The sequence below is a fragment of the Megachile rotundata genome, chromosome 12 (genome assembly GCF_050947335.1).
Source record: "Megachile rotundata isolate GNS110a chromosome 12, iyMegRotu1, whole genome shotgun sequence".
Lineage (NCBI taxonomy): Eukaryota > Metazoa > Arthropoda > Insecta > Hymenoptera > Megachilidae > Megachile > Megachile rotundata.
The window spans coordinates 14,780,119-14,801,257 of record NC_134994.1 but is presented as its reverse complement, the minus strand read 5'-3'; the positions used below and the strand labels follow the sequence as shown (position 1 = coordinate 14,801,257).

The following is a 21,139-nucleotide window of genomic DNA, read 5'->3' as shown; positions in this document are numbered from 1 at the left end:
GCGAAAGGAAAATTTGATCAGTAATCCGCGACGATTCTACGCACGGCGATCGAATGAAGGACTTGCGAGCACAAAGGAGAAGCGGGAACTCACAGAATCAGGATTACACTTCGGGCAGTGAGGAGCTCGATCGGTTACAGCGGCTCGGACCGGCTCGAGGTAACACTGCAACCGAAGATCGGCAGGCATCATTGTGGCAACATCTTGCAGCTCGTCTCCATACCTTCTGGTGGCACACGCATGCTGCCGTTCGTTACGTAGCCGTTCGCATCGACGATCACGGAAACGCTGCCCGGATGATTGTGGTAGCTGACGTTCCGATGGGTCAGTACGATATTTTTCTCGTGTTCGTTCGCGGTGTGGCTGAACAAACAGTTCTCGCTGCTTCTGCTACTGCATGGCTCCATCGAGTGATCCACCCGGATCGGAATGGAATAGTCGGATATGGAGTTCACCTCCACGGTCGCGTACTCCCTGATCATCGTGGGTTTCGGAGAATAATCCACCTGCATGTGTTGCATCGACGAGGTCGGCACGTCCGTCGGATCCGTTATCGTGGACACGTGACCGTTGGCCATCGAGTATAGATCCGGTTCGTCGTGACCTTTCGACGACAGCGTGGTCTCCAGACATTGATATAGCAACGCGTAATCCTCCTGCGAAAAAGAAGGATAAATATCGAAACACTTCGATAATCAAAAGCGTATTAATTTTGGAGCTGAGTCAAAGGTTAATATGATTCTTAAAGGAGTCTGCACCACTCTGATTCGTTCGTCACTCTGCAGTTTAAAAGGAAAAGAACGTACCTTTGATCGGAAGACTCCGGGCCGTTTCATGTACAGCAGTTTCGCGAACATATAAATATCAGCAGTCTTCTCGAATTCTAATTGTTTGTTCAGCGTCGTAAGAAGGACGAAAATAGCTGCCTCGACACCACCGTACCTAGAAATTATGCGGAATTACAACTGACACCTCGTCGATCATCGCAGAAGCTTTACATTAGGAGGATGTCAACGGAGAATTACCTGTCCATCACTACGATAGGACCATTTTGGTAGTCCCGATGCAAATCATGGATCAAAGTGACAAATGGTCGGGGATTGGTGTTGTGTGGCCAGAAGCCGGGCTGAGATCGCGGTCCTTGGACGATTTTGGCACTCAATTCGTAATCGTCTTGTAGAGATCGGACCGCGACTTCGCGCAAGATCATCCCGCTAACTGTTTCTTTGATCCCGCAGGATCGTACGCGGAAGGTTTCCGACTCCAAGTCCTTACCCTCGGTGGGCCAAAATTCAGGATACTCCTAAAAATAGACACACGCTCTTGAAGCGCTCGTCCTGCTTCAATTTCAAATATAAAGACGCTTCGCTTACATCGTCGCATTCCGTCAGCATGACGACAGTCTGAGCATTGTAATCCCACATCATCTGCCAGAATTCCATGATGGTGTTTTCCATGGGGTGTTGAGTGATGATGAATTCGCGATTGCGATGGAAGCCTGGGAGTTCGTTTAGAATTAATTCGGTTTTGGTTTCAACATCGAACATTGTCCTTTGTTCCTTTTCATAAAAGACTTACCAGCAATCCATGTAGCGTTGATGTAGTCGCTTCCATCGATCCCGGGCTTCGGTGTTAGGTGAACACGAGCAGTCTCGATGGAAATTACGTCTTGATTGCGATTCTTGTGCACGTTGCATGGTTTGATCGCGGACACCAGATTGAACTCCTTCGGTTTCCACGAAGTCACCAACTATAATCCAATCATATCTTTGTGTCTCCTGTGAACCACTTTGTCTACACTGTAGACCGGTCCTTACCTTGTATTGTGCTTCAAGATTGTTCCACGCGTCGGTATTGCTGTTGTTAGGATTTAGCATGTCTTGTACGTACTCTAGCAAGCGATTAGCGTCAATATTGGTTTCACCGCTCTCGATGGCCTCTTGTAAAGCATGGTGGATGAACACGTACTGTTCTTCGGTTTGTACCAAAAAGTTTCGCTGCGTGCGAATGTGTTTTAAAAAGCCAAACACATTCACTTCGTTTTTGCACTTGGCTTGTTTCAACATTGCGTCGATGACGATGTAGGTACCGGTGCGTCCGACACCAGCGCTGAAACAGGATGAAATCTCGATTAGTATCTTCGAGTCTTCCATAAGTATCTTGAATTTTTCAGGCCCTGTACCTGCAATGGACAACGATCGGTCCAGCATCGGGTGGGTTGGCGTTGGAAGATTTTCGAATGAAACTCAAAACTGGTAACGGATGTTCTGGCACCCCATGATCTGGCCATCCGGTGTAATGGTATTGCCATATAATACGTTCTCCCATGTTGACTCCGTTCTTCCGCTTTTTGACCTATGAATATCAGTTAGGCCTCGAATCACGGAATCAGTCGATTAAGATGAACTTAATGAATATCAGGACTTTTAATGGTTCCGACTAACCTTTAAGTGGCGAATCTGTAGAGTGCGAATGGTGTAGGTTGCCATCACGTCTTCTCTCAGCAGTGTCACCTGAATGTATCCATAAGTCTCGGATCCCTTTTTAGGCCAGTACATATCACACTTTTTCTGCAACGGAGAAAAAAAGTATGAAGGAATTTGTTCCAACCAACTGGTTTGCAAGAAGAATAAAGATGTGCTCCCATAATACTTACACGACCACGTTCCACCAGGTTGGTAATCATCACGACAATCGAGACTCGCTGCTCCCAAACCATGCGCCAAAATCCGTCGAAAGTGGGCGGTAATGGACCCTGTGTACCGATATACGCGCGTGTACGTTGCCAACCATCGATGTAATTCGCGTTCACGTAATCATGACCCTTTTTGGGTGGCCCTCCACCGCACGATAACAGCTGTACCCGAGTATGATCGTCTGCGGACAGAGATTTCTTTTTCAATGGCGTACATTCTTTGCAATTCGAAATTCATTCGTTTGCGCGCGAAAAAAGGATGCAGCTGCACATTTGTTGTCTATCTATACGTTGAGGAAAGAATGCGAAGCGTTCCTAACAGAACATTATCGAGCGATGATGCATGAAATTTGCGACGCGTTACGGCAATCAGTGCATTAATTATATTCTAATCTCGTCCATCTCGCCGTAGACGTTCAATTAAACTCTGAAATCCGTGGATCGACACGTTACAGATTCCGATCGATCAGGTGATCGCGTGTCTCTCCTTCTTTCATCCTCTGCTCCGTTGATGGGCATTAACGAGCAGTGCCGCGAAGCATCTGTGACCTCGTTGGCGAGCGTTGCCGGTCACTCACATTAAAAGCGAACGAGAGCAGCTCGTTAATCCGATAACATTGCGAATGTCCGAGGCGACTGTACGTAGCGTAGCGAATATCAAAGTCTCTTCCGACTCTCGTCTAATTCGCGGCCACCATTATCCTTATCTGGATGACTTTCGATACGTTATCGGCAGAAACTCATAAAAGGATTCTCTTCGCTGCTCGTCGAACCCGATCGGGTATCATAGATCGCATCGAGAAAGATTCAAAAAATATTAACTCGTTCGATATTCGATTCGAATCTTTTCGCAAGAGCTTTGTTCGAGAGATCGTTGAAAATAAAATCCTTCGCGTCGGACAATGACGATGGAACGATAACCGGTCACACCTTTGGTTCATCGATCGGCCCATCAGCAAAACTAAGGAGGCGCGACGTTATTTAAATCGATTGAACAGACGCGTCGAAAACACCTACACGACGTAATCGCCGACAGACATAGCGAGGTTGTAGCTTCAAATTTTCAAGAACATTAAACGACGCGGGGAGTATGCGTAATGCAACGACCGATTGTGTCAACGCGTGTTTCACGAATCAAACGAAAGTCGAGCGTAATTTCAGCTCTATTGGAGACCGTTTCCGACGCAGTCACGACCGGCGCAGCGACGATTGCAGACTTCCGATACGCGCGATTACAATTGTCATCGCATTGTGTCGCCCCATCGCAGTCGCGAAACCTTCGTCGACTTACGGGCTCGATAACGAACGGACTAACCGGAAACCGCGCGTCGAGTCAATCGATTTTGTCAACGGTGTGATCGATCGAAAGATAACGAAGGTGCTCGCGATTCTTCACCGAAATGCAGTCCGAACTGGAAGATGAAAAGAAGTATCGTTTAAAAATAGGAACCGGTGGGCCACGGTAAAATAAAGAGGGCACGCGTTGGACCTGTCGAAAGCAACCTGTCGAAGACTCGAAAGAAGAACGATCTTTCGATGTCGTTTCGATTAACGAGCGTTAATTACTCACAGGCCAATATGTTCAGATATCGATTCTTCGCTTTGTTCTCGACGTATTGTGAATTCTCCGCGGTGAATTTGCCACTCTCCGACTGAATGAACTCGTACTCCTTGCTGAATCCGATGTCCCCGTCAGCGTGCAAGCTGGCGACATGTTGCACGAACTTTTGAATAGCGACCGCCGTCCGTTCTCCATCCTGTTCGCTGTTCTCCCATTCCTGAAGAGTCGGCACGCTGCGCGGCGGATAGTCGAGGAAGTAGTACGCCGTGTGGAAGCATTTCCTGAAAATTGGCCTCAGGCAAGGCCTTATGAGTTTCTCCATAAGCATGCATTCGAACGTAAAAATGAAAGGGGAACGGCACGGGAACAAATAAGATAGGACGGCGTTTGCCGAACGTGTTCGATCAAGGAAACGCCACGCCGTCTCGGAAATGCAATTTAATCGAACGTTATCGTTGAACGGATAAGAAATGGTAGAAATAAATTAATTAAACGCCTCATAGAGAGTTAACTAAATAAATCATTTGCGTTCTCCAAGATCGGCGATTTTCGAACCGGTTGCCTACAATTTTCCGAAACTCACAGTTCAAGGAACTTGTTCATCCCGTCAACGCTTTTCTCTCGCTATCCATCCTACGCGTACAAGAAAGTTTCCACGATCGGTACCAAGAATGGAATGGAACGTTCCTCGGAATAGATCGCCAGCAGGCTGAACTACCGTCCGTGACCCAGAAATATTCCTTCACGAATCGTTTGGTCTCGCGACGAACGGTATCACGGTTGAATCGGCGGCCTTGAGCATCTTCGTCGACGTCGATCGAGGCGAAAATACGCGATTGCACGAAACGACGCACACGTGCTTTGGCACACGATTCGAACGCAGTCCGAGCGAAACGCGGCGATCCGCTTCAAGAAACGTCTCTGTACGACTGGGAAGCCTTACTTCGTCGTCGTTACTAGCCGTTATCGCGAACGATAAGGGGTCAGCCGTACGACAGAGAAGGAGAAAGATTGCGGGAAGCGAAGAAAAGGAAGGGAAAGCGGGGCGAGGCAAGGGAAGAGAAGGAGTAGCGAGGCAACGGTGGAGACGCGAAGCACCTACGAGTGTTTGCCGTTCGCGTTATTGTTTTCCCGTCCCATTAGCGATGATCGACAGGCTAAATATCGTGGAACCCGTCAGCGGACAAGTGGATTCTCCGCTCGATGTACAGACCCGCTATCGAACTAATCCGAGCTGCTTAAAACGATACCGTTGCAGTAGTTACGACCGTGCGTAGCAAGACGCGCGATAACGAATTCGCGGCGTACGAATTATTTTCGGTTCTTCCTATCGTTATTTTCGGAAGATCCGTTGACGCTTCGTCGACGATATACGAGGAAACGGAGAGACAACGCTATGCGAAAAAACGAAAAATAATGGGCAGATGTTTGATCCTCACTTCCATAAGATGAAGGATGTGATCATCAGCATCACCGCCACACAGGCGCAGATCATTCCAGCGATTACGCCGCTGCTAAGCTCTCTGGTGCTGTGTGGTAACAACGGCGGAGTCCTGTCGCAATCCTGAATGACCCGCACTTTCCGTGGAAGAGAACCTTCTCCGTGTATGATCACTCGATTGTCGATTGCGCTCCGCGTGCCTCCACGAACCACGATCTCGTACACGCTGTTCATCGTTAGGTTCGGTATGATCGTCTGCAAAGAAGGTTATTTTCTTTTTCTTGGAAGAGGGTTCAGGAAAGAAAAAGAATTTATTAAGAATCAGCGTTATTAATCTCGGAACAGCGCTTCTGTGCCGTTTGTTTCGTTTTATCTCCGTCGGTCTGCGAGTATTTCCATGTTCTCCGTTGCAACGAATTCTCTATGAGTCATCTCGAAATCTTAACGTGGAACACAACGAGATAAGGAAACTTGCACGTTTCACGAGCTTCTGCTATGTCCACAGTCAATAGCCGACAAAACGCTCGCTAGTCCAAGGATATCTCGCGTCGGTCGAGCGTGTACGCTCGACAGACTTAACGTTCCCGATCCGCTATCAACGTTCATCCGTAATAATCTTATCTACGAGTTATCGCATTGTTTCGAGTGAAAGATCGGGGTAAAAGACTCGACCTACGCTTCGCGCGGTAACGTAAGATCGAAATATTTCGAACGGCCGAGTTCCAGTCTACTAATCTTCCGCGAAAAAGCGGAGAACGGAGAAAGTGGAAATTACTGAAACATCCAGTTGGGAGTAATCTCGCGAGGGAGCCGAACGAAGAAAGGAAGAAAACGTACGGCGCTCTCCAGATGATTTTTCTCCGCGACTACTTCTATTTCCTCGTAACGTTTCCCGCTCTCGATTCGATAGTTGATGAAATAGTAGTCGATGGAGCCCCAGAAGGCATTCGGCCTGGCCCATTGGATGTACACGGAGTCGTGGGTCGGGCACGTCACGTTCAAAATCAATGGAGCGCTGGGTCCTGCGATGTCTGTCCGACGAATTATGTGATCCGATGGTTCGCCCTCGTTTTTCCACGTGTACGCCTTCACCCATATCTTGTATTCGGTATACGGTTCTAAAAGATGGTCCCCATCATTGACAACTCGTTAGCGTGTCCCGAATAACTCGATTGTTAAACGTTACGAAAGAATGTGTTTCGAAAAAACGAATTAGAGTTACATTAGTAATAATGCCGATATCGGCTCATTATCTAACTGTGCATTCATCTGCAGTCATCGAGCTGGAACATGTAACTCGGTCTGTTGATAAGACTTCCAGCTTATCGGCGAATACGCTGACGTATCTAATTCTTTTTACTTGGGCGATAATTCTCGAAACAGATATTACAAGAATCGTTTGTTTGATCTCGATTTTATTTCTAGCTAAAAAACGGGCGATGCATCGAAGGTGTGTACTTACCCAGGTTCTTTAAAACGAATTTGATGACCGGTCCATCGTACTCGTCGGTTTTGTACATTTGGACGTCGGTGTAGTTGGAACGTATGTAGTAAATACGATAACCCAAAATGATTCCATTAGCGCTATCCGGCTCGGCCCATGACAGTTCGATGGTGGTGGAAGTGATGTCATGAGACGAGAGATTTAATGGTTTCGTTGGCACTGCGAAAAATATAATGATAATTAACTGTAATGATCGCTAATTATTTATGCGCCGCAATATCGGCGAACGGCGCGTTGTATAACCTGCTTATAATTAATCACTTTCAACGTAGGTTATTATTAAAATACCCTGCTTTTAAAGAAGATTCCTTCCGAGAAGGGAGCTTCGAACATTAATTCCTGATACAATGAATGTAAACTGCACCAGGACAGGATGTAATAATTAAATTATTAAAATAGCTGCTTCCGACGGATCAGCGAAGTTAATTAGCCTTTTCGGTTATTTAGAAAATACATACTCGCAGTGGACGAGGTTTCTCTTTGACAAAACCGCCTGAAACGCGGATTCCAGTACTCGAAGTACAAGAGCACCGCTCAAAAACGCGCGATTCCGTAAATGATTTTTCGGTCGACGTACTCGGCACCTCTTTACTCTCTTTTTCGTCGACCGCTCATCATCTTCCAAGGAGGTGGCTTTCCAATTTCCCACGTACAAAGACGAGAGCGAGCTTGGGACGACCAAAGTCTGAATAATTAATTTCGCCTCGAGTGTCTTCTCAGACCCCTTCGCGCCGCGACGAGTAACTCTATAGACACCATTCACTTTTCGTACGAGCGACCGTAGGCACCGAGAACATCGGGTCCGTGTTGCATCACGAACATCTAAACACCGAGACTAACAGGAACCGCCGTGCAATCGGACGGGTATCAAATTTGATCGCGACTCGTCTTCGCGGGGCTTTCTTTTCCACGAGACGACTACCTTCGAGGGAAGAAACAAAAGTGCTACAAGTACGAAACAATCTATCGTTTGTACGGCTTCGAGATCGAATTTCGTGAAATTTTAGCAAATCGTGCAAAGGTTTCCGCTGTCTTCGAATGAAATCGAATCGAGAGTTCGCATTCGGATTCGGTGCTCGAGTAAGCAATTTTGTCGATTCCGAGAGTCGAGAAGAAAATCTGAGGAGTGTCGAGGAGAAAGAAAATGTAGCGTTCGAAGGATTGCGTTAACGCACCTTCATTGTGAAATCGCTTCACGCTCGTGTGAATCAGCTTTTAAGCGACACCAAGCATGCGCGTCCATCAACAATTAATCGCGAAAATTGCCAGGCGTTCGTAAAAGATCAGATAAAATTTCTGGCGATCGAATTACGAAGATATCGATACTCGAGAATTACGAGTCTAGTAGCTCGGCTAATCGAACGTAACCATCGACGCAATTACTTTCTTAAGGTTAATTTAATTAGCCAGCGCTTCAATTTCATTTTCAGCTGGAATTCCTCAATTAACGCGCATGCTATCGTAACACGGTTATTCGCGATTTAATTTGCGGAATAACCCGACGTACGATTCAGAGACGAGATTTAATTTCAGATTCTTTCCGTTATCGATTTTTTGATCCTATCCTACCTTAGATATTAATCTTCTGTTTCGTAATTCGCGTTCTCTCGACAATTTTTCCATGCCGTTTCATCGTAAAAGCGTTTCGCGACAATCAGCCGGGTTTTCTTCTTTCGCGACTCTTCCTCGAGCTACGGCTTTTCTTTATCATGAAAAAACCTTGCTCGAGGGACGAGCTAGACCGTATTCGTGTTCACGGTGCATTTGGAAGGACACGGCGAGAGACGGGGAAACAACAGTCGGATAGAACCTTTAGAGAATTCGCAGTCGGATGACGTTGTATCGAGTGCGAGACACGCTCCGGTTGAAAAATGAATAAGCAAGGTCGAGACTCGCGTAAATTGATCTGTCTCTCGTGGACTAACTGACGGAAGAAAACAACCGGGCAACGATTACATCGATGACTCGTGCGATTTCTCGTTCAGAATTTTCCGGGTCGAGCTCGCGACTGCGGGAAATCGAAACCGTATTTCTTCCCTCGCTCTCGTCGTTGCTCGAGTACCTTTATTTGGCGGGATCTCGTGGAAAGACTTTCTTAGAAGTTCTGTAATCACTTTCCACTTTTGGAGCACGGTTGTTCCTCCAGTTATCTCGTTACGAGCTTGAAAAGCTTCCCAATCCATTAAATTGAACAACGAAATTTCCAACGTTATAGAATTTCAAATGACTAGTTATTATCGTCATTAGTAAAGACACAGTGTACTTAGTGCACCGATTAGATTAATCTTGAATCGGGTTAAATAGATTCTTAATATTCAACACGATGTAAACGTTCGATCTACTTTCCTTTAAAATAGTAGCTACTTTCTTTCGTAGCCCGATACGCGATCGGACGTTCGTGTTAGCGCTAGAATAATGTGCACCAACCGGAAAATTTAAATATAATACACACGCGAAATGGCTAGCTGTCATGTAACGATTCGGTTAACCGCTAACTCTGAATTGTCTCGGCGCGAAAGAAAATGCCACGGTGAAACCCGAAGATGCTATCGAGATTGTCACGAAACGATCTATTATACAAACAACTCGCTTTTATTACCAGTCGACCGTAAATAGAGCTACTTTTCGCCGACTCAGAATCGAATTTTACGCGCTTCACGACACAGCTTGGTCAGAAAGTGTACTTGCAATTATCGACATAATTGTACGGACGGTTCTGCGGTGGTGCACGAGAAATAGGCGAAAGTCGCTTTATTAGGATCGGTTCGCGATGAATAACGGTACCGAAGTGAAAGGAGTAGTTGATAAGAAAACCAGTAATCATCGACTACCTGTTTCGAGTGTTGCACCGATCGCGTTTCCTGGACGGCAAGTTTATGAACTTGAAATATACGAGGGCGTGTTTTTTGATCGACCACTGGTTCACGGTGTCTACGTTATTCGAGCTCGCCATGCACCATTGCGATTTCGTCCTCGAGTCGGTGTCGAAACAAAAACGTTGGTAATTTAACGTGTTTCGAGTAGCTTGACTCACCCGTGACTCACTTTGTAGTTGAGAATTTTGTTCGAAGGATATTCGGGTTCTAAGAAGTCTGGAATAACGTAGAAAGCGAAGTTTCAATGTTATCTCCTCGTTATCGCGAAAGGTCGTTCGATGTTATTTCACGTTACCGATAAAATGACTATTACCTGATGCAACGAATGGAACCGATTCCTGAATTAGCATCTTTCCGATCACAAAAAAAGGAAAGGTGAGATAAATTTTCGTGGGCAAGCTCGTAGCTCATTAGTGCGCGTAGCTGCAGTTCAAGTGCAACAATAAACGAACTAAAAGTCGACGATCCATTTTGGAGCATGCAAATTAGGAACGCGACCTTGGCATCCTCCTCCATCCTTTCGTAAAAATAGAACGTGTCTGGATGCCACGAAAACGGACAACGCGTTCTGACTTCCAAAAATAAGCGAAAAAAGGAAAGACGAATCCAAATACGATACCGGCGAATTTCCATAATTTTATAGCCGACTGGCGCCACGAGATCGAGTCTAACGCTCGAACGAAGGAGTCGAGTCAATCGTGAGTCACGCGATTAGTCTCGGGTCACGATTGACTCGAGCAACGTCGTTCTGGGATTAAAATAAATTTGCGGAACGTTCGAAGAAAATCTGCAGTCAGAAATAATGGGCTTTTCGCGATTCGTTTCCTGGCGCGAGGTGCTGGATCGAGTAACGATTTCTCAAGAGCCGGTGGCGCTTCCTCTATCGGCGAAGAACTAGTTTCGTGGCCATGCTTTGGAACCTGATCGTTCGCAGGCCTAGAAGAAACGTAACGCGGTGTTTTCATGCCTTTATGACAACCTACACACCCGCGAATCCGTGCTCAACCACTTACGTAACTCGTGGTCTTGTACGGACGCAACGAGCTGCGTTTCAGGAGAACGAGACCGGCAACGCCAGCCAGCTCGAAGGTGCACGAGAGCAACAAGGAGAACGTTGATCGAGAGCGAGATAAAACGAACCTGTGCACCGCGTTAGGTGGACAAGCGAAGTGAATTCCGCGAGAGAAATGTAATACACGAGCTGCACCTTGTTCTTCGAATCGAGACGGAAAAGGAAACGAGTCTCAATCAGCTTGATCACACGCCACTGGAAAATCTTTTACCACACGCTGCGTAAACTATGATTTCTTTCGTCAAAAACCTAAATATCTTCTCTGCGATTTCGTCGATGCAAAATTCTCCAACGCATAAATAGATTCGTGTAAGTCCATTTTCAAAATTGCTTCGATGAGATTCCACGGAGACTTCGGGCAAACGGCAGATAATAGTCGATATGTGTAAGGCTGAATTTCAGACGTTTAATCAAAGTTTTATACTCGAAAGAACGTTCAACGAAGACTTCGCAAAATATGTTCGAATCAATCGTTCGAGTCCAAGTAGCGTATCGAATGATCGAAACTGTCCGGCAAGATCTACTCGTAATATAATTGACTCTCGTCTCTAGTAAATAGCTGCAACGCATCAAGGTAAGATGCTAATATCCATTCGATCGTCTTCGTTATTTATTACGCAGGAGAATCGTATCGCGAAGCATTCGATTCGCGGAACGATGATGCGTTCGCGCTGGACGATCGTTTTCCCTCTCTTTTCCTCGCGAATATTAAATTTACAGGTCTTGCTTCCTTCGTTGGTACCGGTATCGATAAATTCCCCGCCGTTAATCGTATCCATAAATTTCTCCCGCTCTAAGAGCCGACGGATGAGACGACGACCGATTGGTGGGGAGGAGTTCATTAAAAAGTCACCGATAATAAAGCATCCTACGGAGAGATTTTATTCGTCGAAGCATTACTTTGTCCCCGTTTATTTATCGCCACCAGGGACGCGCCGCAGGATCAGCAATGCTGGCAATTAATCCGATAAATCGCGACCACTTTTTATAATCTCTTTTTCCCCTGTTTTTCACGCGATGACCAATGTCTGCGACCTCGAAACCACTTTTCGTACTTCCTGCTCGATAAACCTCGCGAGTTGCCGATATTATGCCGATCAAATTCGTTGGAGAACCATGAAAATCTTACGGTGGCTGATCTCGAGACATTACCAACACGAGTAAGTGGGAGGCACCCAGGTGTAAACTCTGTTCAGACGGAAATTATTCTGAATGATACGCTGAAGTCCCCGAAGTCGTAATCAGAGATGGGTTATGGTGCGTCTCGAATCGTTTCCAATATAAATATATGCACGAAGGTTCGATTTACATAAAATTTTACTGGAAGCTCTGGAAACTACATATTTTGTAAAACGAGCAGCATGCAAAGAGTAAACTTTAAACTTAAATCGTTATACAACTCGCAGTGGAGAATTTCTACCAGCGGCTTCAGTGTCAGCGAAACTCCGAAGGGAACTTTCGTATGACAGCTCGATACGTAGCATCGAAAGCGAAGAAGATCCTTGGAAATGAATTACCGTCGCAGAAGAATCGATTTACCTCGACAAACGTCGCTGTCGTTCTCCGTGGAGGACATAGGCATCGTGTAGGTGGTCTGCTCGTAAGTCGGCTCGTCCGTTTGAGCGATCGAATCGGCGGACGCGAACAGAATCCTCAGCATGACAGCCACTGCGGCCGCCAGTTGAGCGGCACTGACTATCCTGGCCCACGACATTTTCGTTTTGCAGCTGCAGCTGTGAAGCTCGTCGTGGCCTGGCGTGGCTCGCTCGCTCGCTCGCTCGCCTCTTCACCGGGCTATTTCACGAATTCGTCCATCCTCGTTACTCTTCTCGGCGTTCTCATCGCGACGGTTTTACCCTGGAAACGACGCTACACGCGCGCACGCACGACGATACGCGACAGGACGATGGTCTCTCGAGTCTTCGGAAATGTCCATGTCCCCCTTGTCTCTCGAGTCCGTTACATCGTGGACCCGTGGTCCACGGGGAAGGAGTTCACTTTGCGTCGTCTCATGTCACCTTTACAGTTCGTTCGAGACCCCGGAACCGCCTCGACACCCGCACCATGCACCGCGACTGCTCTTGGCTAACCCGTTTCGCACCGAGATTTAGGCGATCATCCTCGATGCGCGAAGAACGATTGGACGGATCGGATTGGTTGTACCTTGAACTCCTGCAGGAACCAGCAGAAAAATTGTTGGAGGTGTATCGAGCGACGAGGATCGAAGCTAACGAAGCGGTGATTGCGTTCGCGCTGCATCCTCGTGGCCCGAGATACACCTCACGTCCACGCAACGTGATCGGAATATTAACGTGGCTCGAGATCGAACGGCTAGCCCAATTTGGTCTCCTCCCGACTGACCGCCTACCTCCCTCTTCGCCCGTTCTTCTCACCGCCAGAAACAAGAATGGCCAACGAGCGAGAGAAAAAAAAAGGCCTAAACTCGGATGTTAGACGGTCGATGTTCTCGCTCCCGTTGTCCTAATTGCCTCGTCGACCGCCTCAATTAGTTGGAATTATGACCTCGATTGTTTCTCGTCGGGCATATGTATATGCAAGCTGGCCAGCCAGAGAGCCGGTAGCAACAGCGGACGACGACTGGCGGCAGCAACGAGCGCATCAGGTTCGCTGCTCGCCCGGTCGCGCAGCAATAATTACACGGCCCCTCTGGAACGTTTTAAAACGGCTTCCCTTTATATTTTTAGTACGTCAAGACCAGGAGAGGGAGCTTACGCCTTCATGGAACTGTCGAGGATCTAGCGACGCGAGCTTCGTGCTGACGCAGAAAGGGTTGTCGAAATTTATGTCGTTTTCGTCGCTACAATGTTTTCCAGGAAGTTGTATCGTACTCGTAAAGTTGATGAATTTTAATTACCGTGTAACGATCGCGCAAACTCGTTGTAATTTGGGAAAATTAGGAAGCGTCTCTCCGCGTTCGCGAACACGTTCTTGCCCACTCCAATGGATATACTCGTAGCAAGAAGCACCCATCTTAGAGAGGCTCGCGCCGAGCTGCACCTGTTACCTCGGAATCGAAAGTGTCGATAGTTGACGGAATAAAAGAGTTAAACGGTGCGAACAGAGAAATGACTCAACCGATCGACGTAGAAGATCGAACGTTCATACTCCGGAAATAGAATGCAGTTTGAGACAAAGACGAATCGTTTGTCTCCGATTTGTTAGAGCGTGTGGCAAAACGAACGACTACTCGCAATTATGACTCACGACGATTGCGATATTAACCGCAAGTTAACCGAGAACCGGCCACAACGGCGCTGCACGCGTGCACGAGCAACACGAGCCTTGACATTTATACGTACGTCACGGAGAAACTCTATGCTCATCCTGATTGACCGGAAAGTTGGACCGGAGGAAACGCGCGCGTCCAACAGTTTCGACGGCTGTACGTGGAAAAACGTTTCCGCCGATCGCAGATGAAAATTCGAGTTCTCGCAATAAAGGATGACTCACTCGCGTGCCTAGCCTCGAAGTGTACACCTATGTACGTACGCTGGCTAGCATCGTTATGGTCACCGCTTCAAAGTACGCGGCAAATTCGTACTCGTAAAACGATCGAAAAATAGACGCAGCAACGAAAGTTGGAAAAATTTGCTAAAACGGTGACTCTGATCTTTCATCGGGAAATAAATGTTCCGATAAATTCGTTTCTAATCGAATACGCTGAAAGTGTTCGAAAGAGTTCGGAGAACGTTAAAACAAACATTATAGTGTAAATTTGTAACTCAATCGAATAAACCGTTGTTACGATTTCGAAGTAACTCATACGCCCTGTGTAAACCCGACAAGATTTATAGAACCTCCTAAAACAGTGTTTACACAACAGTCGACAAGGTTGTGCACGAGATACCACGAGTTTCTTCTGAAAGCTCCTAACTCGGCTAGGGCATACATAATTTTGAATTTTTTTGATCGTTTATATACTCGTTCTGGGAAAAGTTTCTTGGTATATCCGTAGGCTCGTTACCGTTTCAACGACGATGTCCTGGCCGCATCCGTTTCATCGGAAAGATGTCAGCTGGCCGGAAGAGCGAGAGACATGCTTCCGATTTCAATACCCTTCGCGACGAGAAACATTCGATTTGACGAGTGTTCGAAGAAAAACGCGCATATAACTGGGTCCTCCCAGAATCGAACTGCATTATGCAGCGTAGGTGTATTTGCATAGGTCGGTCGCACCGGTGACACCGTGTCGCGTGGGATCGTGCACAACGATCAACGGACAGACACGAATCGATTCGTTTTACGAGACGTCGTTCCGTAGGCAGACGGGAGATTGAACGGTGAAGGGTGTTGCCCTTTTGTCGACGACCGTACGGGTTCGTTTTAGCTGTCATCGTGGCCAAAATCGGACCGATCCTGCTCCGAAGGAAATTCTCGCGAAATAGATCGGCGCCTTTCTTCGGTGTGCAGCGAATAGAGTATATTTGAGAATAATTATCAAAGCGGATGACATTGACACGTATTTCGAGCGACGTCGACGAGCAGTTTCTCGCTTACGCAGTCAGGCTTCTGTCGATACTCGCAGAAGCGAAAGCAACGCGAATATTTTTCTAACGGTCGGTGTCAACGCACCACGAAGAAAACACGAAACGGCATCGTTCGAGAGAAATCGGAGAAATATTACAACGATGTCGGGACATAATGCGATCGTCGAGGGGAGAGCACACGTCCGTGTGGCCAATCGAATGCACCGTTTCAGCGTTATTTTGGCACCGCGCGGAGAACCCTTCACGCCATATCGACCCTTCAACCTCGAGCCACGATTCCGCCCACGTCGAACTCGCGCCGGGACTCGTGTACCGGCTCGATCGTTTCGCCACGAGATTCCTCGCTTCCCGTTTCGCGTCCCGATCCGAAAAAAGGATCGAACCGGTACAGCGAACGAATCACTGGAAACTTTCTCACACTCAAGCGTCACTGGCACAAGAGGAGCGTCGTTCGCGCGACGAATCAAACGCCATTTCGCACGCGAATTCGCCTGTACCGCGTAAAACGGTTTCCTCTTTCGAACGAGATTTTGTTCCCCGAACGTCGGAGCGAGTCGTCGCCTATGAAAACGTAGCGATCCTGCGAAAGCGACAAAACGCACTGCCCTCCGCGAGGAACACGAACACTGGCACGCACACGACTGGCTCCCACGACCACTACCGACGACGTACACACGCTTCTGCTCGCGTGGAAACCGTGGCTCCGTCAGCCTCTGTTCGCTCGCTTCTCCGACTTGCTTCCAGTCGGGAAGAGAACAGACGGACAAGCACAGAGAGAGGGAGAGAAACTCACGCTCCGACAGACACGGTTCTCTTTTGGCGTGTTCGCGGCACACGTACGTACACGCGGTTCGAGCGAGAGGGTAGAGACGCGCGCGCGCGACCGGCCGCACCGACGAGTGCACAAGCGAGCTTTGATAAACCGGCATACACGTGCGCTACGGACCGTGTGCGAGGGAAATAAAGACGGCCAAAGGGAGCGAGTACGAGCGAGAAAGAGACGGACGAGAGAAGGGATGTAGAGAAACGCGCTACACGCTCGCGAGCGAGAAGAAGGCGCGACTGTGTGCGCGTTATTGGCGTTGCGCTCGCTCCGTTTCCCTTCGGCTCTTCTCTCGCTTATCGCCTCTTCTTCACGCCCGTAGACGAGAGGAGACTTTGTCGTTTCGCGTTCGCCACGTACTACGACGACACTCTTGTTCCTCGAGAAGGCACCGCACGTCGGAGTGAAAAATCGTGGAAAATCGATCGTGGGACGAAGAGGCGCGCCGGTGGCGACGACCGAAACGGAGTGGCAACCCCCTCCTCGCATCCTTGCCTCTACGGGACGTTTCACGCAACTGGGACCATTCTTCGCAACCTTACGATCGACCAAATTCGAATACGTCCTGTGATTCGCCGAGCTTATGCGCTTCCGTGTATCGATGCAACTACAGCTCCACTTCAAACATTCGCTTTACAAAAACTCGTCGATTTGTTCTTACAAAGATCATCCAAAAAGAGAAAGCCACGTAACATAAATGAGAATGTATTTGGAGTACGGCGAAGTAGATGCATCGAAGTAATTTATAAAATAAATTGCAAACTGCAATAATCGTTAAACTTGCAGTTTTCGTATATAAAATCTACAACGATTGTAGACTGCGCGAAAACGCATAAACTTAATTCCGGTTGATGCATCGCTCGTCACCGCTTAATTCTGTCCGTCTCCGACCGTTTTGAAGTCACAGCTCGTCCCAGTTCCGTGAGACAGCCTGTATACCTCTCTCTTTCAGACCCTTCCCTTCTCTTCTCTCGATGCTGTCTCTCTCCGAGCTTCCACGTCGCTCTGTCTCTCTTCGTGCACGGTTTATCCACCAACGTTTCCGACCATCTCGCTCCGTCTTTCGCTCCCCTCTTTCTCTTTATTTTTCTGCCCCTTCCACCCTCGCGTTGCTTTTCTTTCTTTCGATCACGGACCATCGTTGTTCTCACTGTTTCTCGTCGCTCCGTCCTCGTTGCTCCACGTTTCTCCGCACGTTGCCCACGCTCGCCATGATCCCTGCCCTCTGTCAACGTATAGATTTTCAGGGAGGGAAAATTCGCGTCGACCGAGGTTAATTCGCGATCGAAATCGGACAGACGGCTAAGAGGCTTCAGGCACGATTCGCGCCACGCTCCGAAACGAAAGATCACTGGAAAACGTACGGACGGCCATGAAAATCCCGACCATGCCCTCTCTCGGATACGAAACGACGACACACAATGACCACCGCTCATGGACGAGGAGAAGAGCAGCTGGAAACCTGCTGCCTGCTGGCGACCGGGCCTTTCAGGGACGTAGAGTTCGATCTTCGTACCACGTGGTCGTAACTGTCATTGTCAGGAGCGTGACACGAATACCAATCGCATCATGATCTTTCGTCGGTTGATAAGAATCTCGTCCGACGATTTCGGAATCGCATCATTAGCATTCCGTTGTCGGTACGATTTTCTACACTTTGCTTACTTTTCGGGCGACTCGATAGCGAAATCAAGCGTTCGAAAAGTTTTACATCGAGTAATCGGTTTGATAGCACGAATTACCAGGGGACGAAAAGATGACGAGGTGGCGATAAAACGATCGATAGATCACGGCGGATAAGACGGTGTCTGATGCTGATAAGTCTCGTCGAAGTGATAGCCGATAGTATAATAATAGGCTTCGTATAGTCTAGCGGATCTATTAGCGAAAATTTAATAGTAAAGGGCCAGAGGTTGAAATTCGACGAATGTGACCCGTGACGGTCGAAGAAGTAGCGCGTGCACGTAGGGGGGCAAAGTTGAAGTTCGTACGGAAATCAGGGACGTAGTTAGAGACAGATGAACCATCAGAAATGGCGAAAAGAGAGTCGGTCGTGACCGGAATAGCAGCGATTTGCATACAATTTCTGAAGCGTCGCGTTCGCTTTTATTGTACTTCGCTACTGTCGCATCCTCGTTCACGTACGATGAATTTAAATGTCATCGTTTACCGCGTCGAACGATCGAAAGAATCGATTCCTCGCGAATATTATGTTAATTGGTATTGCGTTCGTATCTCGCATGACAGCGAACAATTAAGGAAAAACACGTTATCTCACGGCGTTTGATTGAATTATTCAGACGTCGGCGAAACGCCTCTTAAAGTGTCGTAAAACGCGCGTATCCTCCTCGTTTCGCGCGATACGGCTTCCTTTTTATGTGGCAAGAAAAAGATTTCAAAAAAGTTATGATCTTAATACGAGTTCCATAAAAACACCCGCCGCGGGTTGATCAATTCTTATCACTGGGTCGTAAAGTAAAAACTGAATGACATCTAGCGAAAGTTCAATCAAATTTAACGACGTTCCCATTTGCATGCCACTTCAGAATTTTTACCTCTTACAGATAATTTTTTTTTACGGGGCTCTGTATCTTTATACAGTTTTTGCAAACGATCTCGCCAAGACGAGTTTACGTTCTAACATTTTTCATTCAATTTTTAATGACCAATGGTAATATTCTATTCTCGAAGAAATCTTCCTTTTTAAATTCGGTTAAAGCAGGAATCTTCAAAGTTCCGTTTATCGACCGACGGTACGTACGAAATAAGCAAAATTCTGTTTTATCGATAGATAAACGGCGGGAAACTACAAATACATTTCTGTTACCGTTTTCTGTTATCGATCCAATTGCACGAACCGAAGTAAATGGTTTAATAGTAAAAAATGTGCAAATCAGAGACTCACCCCCTTCGTCGGTCATTACAGAAACCGTCGTTGCAGGACCATGTCCAGCCGGATTGAACACAGCCAACGAGACCAAATACTGCGTGTACGTTTCCAAATGATGGATCTTGTGATTCTGCAACAAGAAAATGTGCGCGCAAAGTTTACCACAGACGTACAGAGCTCGCGCAAAGTCAATATGATAGGGATGAAGATGGCATTGAAACGCTTTCTTATGTAACTTACGTCAACGGCCTGATTGCGTATGTATATGTGCTTTTCTTCCATGTGCGGTTTGTCTCGTGGCCTATAACGGATCTGATAGCCAAGAAATTCGCCTTGAATGGTGTCTAGACTGGGCGCCTTCCATGCCAAATAAATGGACGAAGACGAGGTGTTGTAAGCGCTAGTAATTATAGGCTTCCCCTTCGGCGCTAAAATAAAAAGCAAAATTCGTTAGAATATTTTGGAACAGTTACATCGATTGCATGCTCGAGTAAGCAGAAATTTTGAAATTCCGAATTTAACGAATGTAATTGTTATCAACATGTGTTCCTCTTTTCAATCTTTCTGGCGATGGGATGACAAAAATTACCATTCCGAATTGATCGATGCGTAGTAAACAAAATATAATACGTTTGCAAAAAAATGACGACACGAACAGATTAATGACCAGGTGTTATCGAAGTTTCATTTCTACCGGGAAAAAAACATATTTCCGATGATTGTTTGACAATCCGTTCGCAATAAATATCGCTACGATCGCATTTATGCCCCACTCCTTTCGTTCGTTCTCGCTGAATAAAACTCGAACCAGTATGCTTAATCGCATTTCCCATTATTTCCTCGATCCAGGTACACGCGTTTCAATAGACTCCACGGTAATATTTTCGACAATTGATAGCTTTCGATCCGTTCAAATACGTGCTCGCTTAATTTCATATTTTTCCTGCGATCGAATTTGATTCGGTCGACCGACGCGTAAATAATCCCGCCGTAATTCGGCTTCTTCCGATCGGATTAATTTCCTAAACAATACTCGTTGCTTCTGCCGCGCATTCTAATATGATATTCGAAGCACACGACGTCTCTGTCATGAGCATCAGCCGAAACAATTAGCGTCCGCGTCGCTCGCGAAACTTTACCGTTATATAGAGGCACTAATATTCGTGCTCGTGGAAACTTCGCAAAGTCGCCACGAAGGAAGGTGAAATTGTCGCAGAAATAATTTGCAAGACCCTTAATGCGCGTCACGCGTCAGTCGACGAGAAACTAGTAGACGCAAAGTTCCGGTGGCTCGTTAACGTCCGCCAGTAAGCGTTCATCGCGGAAACCGAGATGACCGCCGCGTCGCGTCGACCCGCGAAAATAAAGCGTTCGAGCGCGAGAGAACGCTGTCCTGACCGAAAGTCGACGGGGAAATTAATGTACGGAATATCGTGGCTGAAACTACGAACAAACGTTTCGTCGAATAATTGCCACTGACGATTAACCATTTAATTCATCGGCAAACGAGCCAATTGTTTCTACGAGTCACCGTAGAAATGTTTTGTCCATTAAACGACTGCCACGAGAAATCTTTAGAAATGAACCTCGTAAATATGATTCCTGTGATCGATGCCAAACGCTTCGAAGAGTATAAAAGCTTCGCGGAAACATTAGCTGCGAGCGTTCAAAGAAGCCGTGAATGAGATTCGGTGGAACACAAGAGAATTCACGATTATTTCCCAGCACTTAATTTAGACCAACGCGCAAACTTTTTAAAACGTAGTTGC

General features: G+C 47.0%; 1 protein-coding gene across 9 annotated transcripts in view; it reads right to left on the bottom strand.

The window, feature by feature from the left end:
• The window catches only part of LOC100876720 (putative receptor-type tyrosine-protein phosphatase mosPTP-1), a 289,852-nt gene that overhangs the window by 5,957 nt on the left and 262,756 nt on the right, over nt 1-21,139 (bottom strand). Inside the window, exons 5-19 of one of the 9 annotated variants that reach the window (XR_013040155.1) lie at nt 19,611-19,798; nt 19,386-19,500; nt 7,160-7,360; nt 6,535-6,815; nt 5,696-5,952; nt 4,266-4,561; nt 2,657-2,877; nt 2,445-2,570; nt 2,183-2,355; nt 1,818-2,109; nt 1,579-1,750; nt 1,374-1,498; nt 1,026-1,303; nt 807-942; nt 94-656 (exon numbers count right to left, since the gene is read on the bottom strand). Coding sequence is in view for 8 of the 9 variants with exons in the window: in XM_076538260.1 (XP_076394375.1) it covers nt 224-656; nt 807-942; nt 1,026-1,303; nt 1,374-1,498; nt 1,579-1,750; nt 1,818-2,109; nt 2,183-2,355; nt 2,445-2,570; nt 2,657-2,877; nt 4,266-4,561; nt 5,696-5,952; nt 6,535-6,815; nt 7,160-7,360; nt 19,386-19,500; nt 19,611-19,798 (3,294 nt within the window). In the remaining variant the exon portion in view is untranslated. The other 8 variants (XM_076538261.1, XM_076538262.1, XM_076538260.1 and 5 more) reach the window with 8 other exon arrangements.